General features: G+C 49.3%; 1 protein-coding gene across 2 annotated transcripts; it reads left to right on the top strand.

Moving 5' to 3' along the window:
* Positions 1-1228: 1228 nt before the first annotated feature.
* Positions 1229-8395, top strand: PNP (purine nucleoside phosphorylase). 2 transcript variants are annotated; one of them, XM_075531433.1, is made up of 6 exons: positions 1229-1540; positions 4283-4452; positions 5933-6036; positions 6444-6619; positions 6738-6928; positions 7744-8395. In XM_075531433.1, the coding sequence occupies exons 1-6, from the start codon at positions 1530-1532 to the stop codon at positions 7959-7961; spliced, it is 870 nt and encodes a 289-aa protein (XP_075387548.1). In that variant the 5' UTR covers positions 1229-1529; the 3' UTR covers positions 7962-8395. The 2 variants fall into 2 exon arrangements, with proteins under 2 accessions (XP_075387548.1, XP_075387547.1); XM_075531432.1 differs by having other exon boundaries at positions 1231-1334.
* Positions 8396-9373: the final 978 nt, after the last annotated feature.

Below are 9373 nucleotides of genomic sequence, written 5' to 3'. Positions count from 1 at the left end.
TGACACCAAGCAATGTGTGTCACTAGGGCTGGTGTCACCCATTTCCCGGTGTACTGACGGTTCGGCCACCCGCAGCCCCCCAGGCCTATCTTCTGCCTGCTGGACGCGGGCAGGCTTTTCGCGACAGTTGCCTTAGAAGGCCACTCGGCCTCGGCTAATCGGAGAAAAGAGGAGGTGCCTGGACCCGAGGGCCGCGGGGCTGGGGGCGGGGCCTGGGCCAGCAGCCGCCGGCGCGCTGGGGGCGGGGCGGGAGGTGGACTGGGGGAGGGCGCCGTGCCGGACGCTCCGCCCACAAGGAAGGGTTAGCGGTCAACTGGGATGAAGGCCAGGGGCGGGGTAAATCCCGCGTTAACGCCCGGTTTGACACCGACCCTAAAGACGTCCACGAGTGGAGGGGAGGGAGATTTCCATTCCCTAAGCTTTGACCGCGGCTTTATGATTTGACTTGAAGTGAAGCTCGTAAAAACGGGGAGAGAAAATAGCTGAAATCTTACATAGATAACAATTGAGTACAAGGAAGAAGAAAATGTTCTAGAATTGATTGTGGTGACGATTGTACACACAACTCTTCTTGCTTGAATTATCGAAATGTATGACATGTGGATGAAGTGCCAAGTGTTAAAAAATAGCTGAATCCTTACAAAGATGGTATATTGCGTGGTTCTGTTACAGATATATTTACCTTTCTAGGAATCCGTTTCTAGTTAAACGGGTTATTTAATCCAACATTGCATAAATTATGGGATTACTCTCCCCTCTCTATTCTTCCTAGGAGCCCGCATGGCATAGTGGGCTAAGCATTGAACTGCTACCCAGAAGGTCAGCGGTTTGAACACTCTAGAAGCCCCCAGAGGCGTTTTCTACCCTGTCATATCGGCTGGATTCTTGCCCCTAAACGGGTTCTTCTTCCCACGCAGGCTTCCAGATTACGAGGTACGACTACTCTCTCAAACCGTGTCACCTTCGGGTCAGCACGGTGGCCAGGGTGGACCCTGCTTTTCCTGCCCAGGAAGCGCCTCAGTTACAGGAGCACAACCTTTCGTGCTAACGTGTGCCATGTACGGTTTGGCATTTCCTTTTAGAATTTCTCAGGGCTTGTACACAAGCCGTGAAGAAGTTGCACCTAGAGGATTCGGGACTTTGGTCCCGGCTTTTCCAGTCCACTGCACACGCAGAGCTCCTTTCTGAAAACCTCAACACGCCCGCCCCGCCCCCTCAGGAATAGGGGCGGTGCTACAAGGATGGATGCCCCTAGGGCTGAAGGGTGGTCCAGGACCGGGAGGAAGAGGGACCTGGGCGAGGTTTGCAGCCCAGCCACAGGTGATTGAATCAGGGTGAGTCACCAAGGAGACAGGCCCAGCCCGCGAGCTCAGCGGCCATTGGCTGGGGACTCCGGGAGGGACTGGAGATAAAAGCCAAGCGCTCAGGGCACTGAGTGTGCCTGCCAGAGCTCAGCGCTCGCATGTCAATCCAGCGCAGCGGATCCGAGCGGAGACACGCGGACTCATCCCGAGGGCATCGCCGGGACCATGGAGAGCCAGTGAGTTGGGAAACAGGTCTGTGGGGCCTCTGAGGCCCCTGGGGAGGGGAAATGGCTGCCAGGGAGCGAGTGCCTGGGAGATGCAGAGAGGCCTGGCTTGGAGCCCGGTGTCAGGAACAAGGCGACCAAGCGGTGTGGCAGCTGGCGCGTGGCGCTAGGGCGCGCACAGAACCTAGCAGGGGAGGCGCCACCAGCACAGGAAGAAGACAAGTTCGTGCGGTGGAGTGTACGCGTAAAAGCAGCCGGCGCACGAGGCTGGATGCCGGGAGCGGTGTCGGGACTGACCCGCCGGCCCCCCACTCCACAGACCGGGAAAAGACCTGCAGATGCAAAAGCAGATTATATTCTGGGTCTAGGCAAAAAAGCACGATGTGCTTTTGATGCTCCCATCAGGAGTTTCTCCTTTACAAAAGAGATCGGCCGGGTCCATGCCCATTCTCACTAAAACGAAATCCACTGCCATCGAGTTGATGGCGACTCATAATGACCCAAGAGGACGGGGGTAGAACTGTCCGTGTGGGTTTCCTAGACTTTAACTCCCTTCTCCAAGTAGGAAACCCCATCAATGGGATTGGGGGATGGAGTCTCCAAGGGAGGGGTGGATGGGTGGGGGAGGTAGCGTTCCCTAAGGAGAGAAGAAAATTCTAGCCAATTGAATTGAGCTACAGAGCCCGCCCATTCCCCTTCCCCCACATCTTAGAAACCCTTCCCTTTGCTTTGTGTTGCATTTCCCTGACCAAGTTTCCAGCACTAGAGCTCTCAGCGACTTTTAGATGCTCAGGAATCCCAGGGTGCCCTGAGGGGCTGATAGCCCTGGTGAAAATCCTCTGAGGGCTTTGTTTGGTTCCATTTCCAGGCAGGCAACAGCTAGGCACTTCTTTGATTTTCTCTTCACTTGCTGGGGGTGCTTCTGCATGAGAGGGTCCCCTGATGGTCCTTTCCTTATGCTTCCTTGCTTCTTTGTCAGGTGACTCCAGCTCTGTTGCCCTGCTCTCTGCCTATTTACCTAGCCGCTTCTCTGCAGATAGACTGATGTACAGTAGCATCATAGATGGTTTCCCTGGCTCTGCTTTTGAAAAAATAATTCCTCTGAAGACTTGGTTAGCTGTGTTCAGCCTGGTCACATCACAGTTCCGTCTTCTTTTGTAACATTCTTGCATGGGTGGGAATTTGGAAGTGAGAGTGAAGTTCTGGGTTCTGCCTGTGTACAGTTTCTGGATCAGTGTAAGTCCTTGGGTCTTCCTGTCTTCTGATGTCCCTGTGGGGTAAAGACTCTTGGCAAAGAGAGTGGGGGTGGGCAGGCAAAGGTGAAGAGAGGCAGGGAAGAAATCACAGGTGAGGTAAAAGTTGTAAAAAAAGATTTTCAAGGATTGTGTGTGTCAGCGCCATTTTTTGTTGGAATTGATTAGTCTATTTCATTAGTAAGTCATTTTTAAGCTGACACTCTTAAGGTACATGAGGCTGATTATATCTCTTTGATTTATAGCAGCCAAGGATTCATGAAGGAGGAGTGGTTAAGGCCTCGGTAAATGGTACGGTCAGAAGTTCAAATCCACCAGCTGTTCCACAAGAAAAAGAAGTGGAAGTCTGTCTGCCTCTGTAATGACATAGTCTTGGGAAACCTTATGAGGCATGGGAATCCCAGACATGCGGATGCAGGAAAACGAGGGATGACATAGACTTCCACTAGTACCTCTTAGTAATTGGCTGAGGGGAGACTTGGAGGGTGAGGCAATTGGCCTTCCCTCTGTGGTCGTTAGTTCGCCTTATTTACCCCTTGAGTGGGGGATGAAGGGGTACTAAGGAGATTAGCTTGGATTTGTTCCTGCTCTAAGGTAGATCTGCATCCCACTGCGGATGCTTGCCTTTCTCATCAGGCCCAGCCCCTTCACCCTACTTGCTTTCTTTTTCACTATATTTCAACTGTTGATCTCGCTTTTCCTTCTTAGCTTGTTCTTCTCATAAGTTAGATATTAAACTCACCAAGGTGGCTCTGGAATGGAGCTTGTAATAGTTACATCATCTGTTGTCAATTTGAGACTCTTAAGAGTGAAGGGGAGGAGTTTAGCTTGTCAATCAGGTCGCAGCTTGATGACCTCATTTGGAGGCACGAAAGAGATAAATAGCTTGCTGGAGGCAGGACACACACTTATTCCATGCGAGACATTATTGTTGACGAACCACATGGATCTATTCTATGGGGATGGCAGCCGGAGCCTTGGAGCTGGAGGAACCACTTGTAGACCCACACCAGCGCTGAGATGCTCTGCCGCCACTGGATCCACAAGACTTTCCACCCACTGGCCTCTGATCTTCCTGCATTTAGCATTATTGCATAGCTGTGTGAGTCTGAAAAGGAACTAACAGACTGATACTGGACCTATGGGCTAATATTGGACTTATGGACTTGATCTGGACTAGGCTAAGATGTTTTCTTAATGTGCCCTTTACATAAAACTCTTTCCTGTACACTTATAAGCATCTATAAATTTCTCTAGTCTACCCAGACTAACACAGAGCTGGGTTTATTTACATCAGACTTCAGTCTGATTCCCAGAGGGGTGGGTAGTTGGGTGAATGCAGCCAGGCCTCTGGTGAGGGAGAGGAGCATCCTCTCTGGGCCAGGTCTTTGGATAACTCCTCTGTCCCCTGCTGCCTCAGTATGCCTGCCATCTTCTCTGCAGTGACGGTGATACCCTAGGAATGGAAGTGGAACTCACCTTGGTTTCTCCTTTTTCCTAGATTCACATATGACGATTACCAGAAGACAGCTGAATGGCTTCTGTCCCACACCAAGCACCGACCTCAAGTGGCAGTGATCTGTGGTTCTGGGCTAGGAGGTCTGGCTGAGAAAGTAACTCAGGCCCAGGTCTTTGACTACAGCGAGATTCCCAACTTCCCCCGAAGTACAGGTACTGGCAGTGGGGACGGGAGGATGGGATTGGGGGATATTGATGGGATTCTGTGCAATCCGCGGAGTGGAGGCCATTGTTTCTAAGCCTGCACCTCTGATGTATCTGGCTATACTCTTTAGCATTTAACCAAAGCAGATGTTAGAGAGGGGAAAAGTCTACCGTGAGCCAGAATGACTTTAGAAGGAAATTATCCTAGCAGAGATTCCATAATAGGCTGGCATACTTATGTCAATTGAACTACTACATGATGATATTTTTCCCATGCTATCAGGACACAGTCAGGCCACCCATGTTTGATGTCTTTCCATCATTCTCCATGCCCCAAGGTGTAGCTTGCCGTACAAGTACCCAGCAACAAATAAACACACAGATTGCTATGTTCTTGCACACACATACACAGAGAACACACAAGACCTCATTCAGACTGGGCCATTGGGAGCGGTAAGGGGTAGGTTACTCCCTATACAAATTCAAACTCTGCTAGGAAGATATCTCTAACATGGCATTTGAGAATAGCATTCTGTCAGGATTCTGGTGCCACCCGGAAAACTCGGAAGCTGAGACTTTGAAAAGGGTTTGGCAAAGGACGAGGGTAGGTAATTTGGTTCGGTTATGAACTTCTCTGTTAACTAACTGCTTCTGGTTTATACCCATATGTTAAAATCTCTCGTTTTTACCTTCCTTCCTCTTTCCTGCAGAGTTAAGGCTTTTAGGAAATATTGTTCAAAGCTTTGGGAGGAAGTGCTGAGCAGGGAGGCCGCAATGGGGCCTGGAGAATGAATTTTTGAACAGAGAGAGGGGTGGGGCCTGTATTCCTCTGGGAGAGGTAATAGTGGCCTTTGCCACTCCCACCCCCAGTGAGGCGCATCCTGCACTAAGTGATAAGTAGATTAGGGTTGTTTTTTTTCACCCTTAATCTGTCCATTTAAAAATTCTACTTGGGGCTTCCTGTGTCTGTCACCTAGACGCTATTAAGGTCTATAGTTTCTATGTATGCTTCCTCATTCTCCTCCCCCCACCCCTAGCAGCATGATTTTCACATTCTTTTGTAATTTCTATCAAACGCTTTTTCTTCCTTCTTTTCGTGCCCCTGTCTTCCCATAGCTCTAGCATCAAATTATATTTTATAGTTATATAGTATTATACGGTTTTTTATAAGATTGAGGATCATGATTATCTCCCCTATCAGACCTCAACTTCCTGAAAGCAGAGCCCAGGATGCTTTTGTTTGCTCTAATCTCAGAGTGTGTTTCGATGGTCATTTGAGTGATTATGATTCATGTCTCAGGCACAGCCCAGGATGCCTTTTGCTGGGGTTCACTCACTGTATTCTCAGTTTGTGCATGTTGAGTGAGCCACGGTAAGTGCTCAATGGCTGCGTGTTGTTGAGCACATGGAGGGAGCCACAGGAAGTACTCAGTGGCTGTGTGTGTCATGAAGGCATCTTCCCACTCGTTGCCTTTCTCTTGGCGGACAGTTCCAGGACATGCTGGTCGGCTGGTGTTTGGCTTCCTGAATGGCAGAGCCTGTGTGGTGATGCAGGGCAGATTCCACTTGTACGAAGGCTACCCCCTCTGGAAGGTAAGTGGACAGCAGCCTGGAGAGATGGGGAGAAGGGGGAGAAAACAACCCATCACCAGGCAGTGTTTCCATAATTCCGATTTCCTGAGCTAGCTGGGCTGGGAGGGGGTTAGTCCACTCCTGTCTCTTCTTGGTGAGTGGCGGATAGCTGGTGGCTGCATTGAGGAGATTTCAAACCCTTGCTGATCACAAGCCCTCTGTCATTACCTCACTGTCTGGCCTAGGTAGGGTTTTAGTCCACTCCTTTTTCTTCCATGATGTGTACCAGGTACCAGGGCCTTCAGAGAGCTCATGGGAATGTTCCATGATCTGTTCATTCCATTTCCCAGGAATTCGTTGAAGCTCCCTCATAGACCTGTGTGTCTGCAGTGGTGAGATTTTGAATCCTTTCTGATCCTGCTTCCCAGGTCACATTCCCAGTGAGGGTTTTCCGGCTTCTGGGTGTGGACACCCTAGTGGTCACCAACGCAGCTGGAGGACTCAACCCCAAGTTTCAAGTTGGTGATATCATGCTGATCCGTGACCATATCAACATGCCTGGTTTCTCTGGCCAGAATCCTCTGATAGGCCCCAATGAGGAGAGGTACATCATTTTGCTTCTGTGTTGATGGCTGTGTGGGGATTAGGTTTTATTTAAGAGTTCCGAGAGAGCACATTGTGGTCCATTAATCGGAAGTGATCTTCTACTACCTGTGTCTTAGGTTTGGAGTTCGTTTCCCTCCCATGTCTGATGCCTATGACCGGGATCTGAGAAAGATCGCTCACAAAACCTGGAAACAAGTGGGGGACAAGCAAGAACTACAGGAAGGCACCTACGTGATGTTGGCGGGCCCTAACTTTGAGACTGTGGCAGAGTCTCGTCTCCTGCAGAAGCTGGGGGCAGATGCTGTTGGTGAGAAGGGGTCTTGGCTGGAGGCGTGGCCAGGGAGGGATCTGGTCTAAAAGGATTTGGAGGGGTAGGAAAAACAAGTGAAAATCTGATTTAAGGGTGATTGAATCACTTGATTTCTCTTCTCGGAAGATATTAAAGTAGTGAACACCCAACACCAACTACACATAACGCCTCTGAGACAAAGGAAACAGTGCTAATGGGTCTAAATATAACCCATTGTTTATTTCTAAGGCTTATTCTAGAAAATATCACCACATGGCCATCTTCAGTACCACTGATTTGAAGAGGGCATTGAATCATTAGAACCAAATGAAACAACCCAAACCAGTTGTCATGGATTCTTTGTTGTTGTCATTTCATGTGTGCGTCCTGGAATCTGACTCATGAAAACGTCATTGGTAGTTCCCTGGACACGTGGCTCTTAGGCTACAGTGTTCTGGAAGTAGATCTCCAGCCCTCTGAAGTGCCGCTGAGTGGTTTTGAACCACCATCTTTTCAGCTGAAAATAATCATTTTACTGTTTGTGCCCCCACGGGACTGTCTGTATCATTACCACTGACTTGGAAATTATCTAAAACAAACGAAGTAGACTATTATTGCCATCACAGTATTTACAGGAAATGTGTAAGGCCCTCTCCTCTGAAGCTCTCCCTTAATTAAAATCGATATAGAACAACAATTTAACGGACAACTTGCATTTTGGAGGAGACTTGGTGATTGTAAACTTGGAGGTGGGAATGAATGGAAGTTGAGGGTCAACGGTGAAGAGTCAGTTGAGGATCCTGACAATTGGCTTCCTTCCTTCTTCCCACCAGGCATGAGCACGGTCCCCGAAGTTATAGTAGCACGGCACTGTGGACTTCGAGTCTTTGGCTTCTCCCTCATCACCAACAAGGTGGTCCTGAATTACGAGAGCCTGGAAAAGGCCAATCACGAGGAAGTCCTAGCAGCGGGCAAACAAGCTGCGCAGAAATTGGAACAGTTCGTCTCCCTTCTTATGTCCTGCATCCCTCCCCCTCACAGTGCCAGTTGACCAGCCACTGCCTTATGGAATCCAACTAGCTGCTACCCACTTTGGCCCTCTTGCGGGGTCACCTTCCTTGTCCTTAAGGTCATCGCAGAGAGGAGAGGATCGTTTCCACTTCTCCCACAAGACCCTTCTGGTGCCAGATTCTCTTTAGCTCAGCTGTTTTTCTGAATCCATTTCCATCCCCGATCTTTCCCACACTGGAGTCCACCCCCTAACCCATCTGTGCGTGTGCCCAGGGTCTGACGTGGGCCTTTGAACTTGGCACAGTAACTAGCGCTCACTTTTTGGAGTAATGCTCTCACATTCCTAGGGGCTGGGTTCTGTCATCCCCAAAACACTGGAGACCACACAAGAACCAGCCCAGTACCTCTTATGACTTTTAACATTGTGCTTGAATAATAAAAAGAAGGAAAAATAAATAAAAGGAAAGGTGTATCAGTTCTTCATTTTGTGCAGTGGTCAGGCTGGGAGCATAGGCCAAGACGGGCAGGAAAGACTGCGACCACAAGTACTGTGTGACCAGCTGCTCCTCAGGCTAGTAGCTGAGGCCCTGTCTTGAATAACTGGAGGGTCCCAGACTGCAGGATCTTGGACATTGGCGCTCTCTCACCGGGGTCTCCCTGGATTGATAAGAACATCCATGCAAGGTAGAGCGTGGCATATCCCTGGTGCCAACGGAGTAACTGCGCTGACCTCTCCTAGACCTGGCCTGTATGTATGTGATTCTTCACCCGGATGCCTTTTTATGTTTAATGGCCTTATGAAGGAGCCAGACACATATACAACCACAAAAATAGAAAGCATATTGTGCTAAGAACTATGTTGGACTTGAGTCCTGGTGGCACATGGGCTAAGTAGCTTGATGTTGGTTACCCAAAAGGTCAGCAGTTTGAACCTACCCGCTGTTCCACAGGAAAACAGTATGTCTGTTTGTCCCATAAAGATTCCGACCTTGGAAAACTGTTGGAGCCGTTGTGCTTCTTCCTATAGGGTTGCTATGCATTGGTGTGGCCTCGATGCGCACAGATTGTGGTTTTCTATATTCGACTCACCATCACGTCTCTCAGTCTATTGAGCTGTGGTGGCTTGTATGTTGCTGCGATGTTGAAAGCTATGTCACGAGCATTTAAAATACCAGCAGGGTCACCCAAAGTTAATGTGTTTCAGAACAGCTTCCAGACTCAGAACAAACGGAGGAAGGAGCCACTGGAAATCTGGCTAGCGTGGAAACATTGTCAGGGACTGACATCCTAGTGAAACAGGAACAACTGGGAGGATGGTGCAGGGTCTTGCTTGTCTTGTGGTACAGAGGGTCCATGTGAGTCGGAGCCGATTTGATAGCACCCAACAACATTTTAGACTTATGGATAAACTATGACACCATAGCCAGTGTCATGGAGGTAACTTTGAACTGG

The sequence above is a fragment of the Tenrec ecaudatus genome, chromosome 14, assembly GCF_050624435.1.
Source record: "Tenrec ecaudatus isolate mTenEca1 chromosome 14, mTenEca1.hap1, whole genome shotgun sequence".
In the NCBI taxonomy this organism is placed as follows: domain Eukaryota; kingdom Metazoa; phylum Chordata; class Mammalia; order Afrosoricida; family Tenrecidae; genus Tenrec; species Tenrec ecaudatus.
This window is presented reverse-complemented; position numbering and strand designations above follow the sequence as displayed.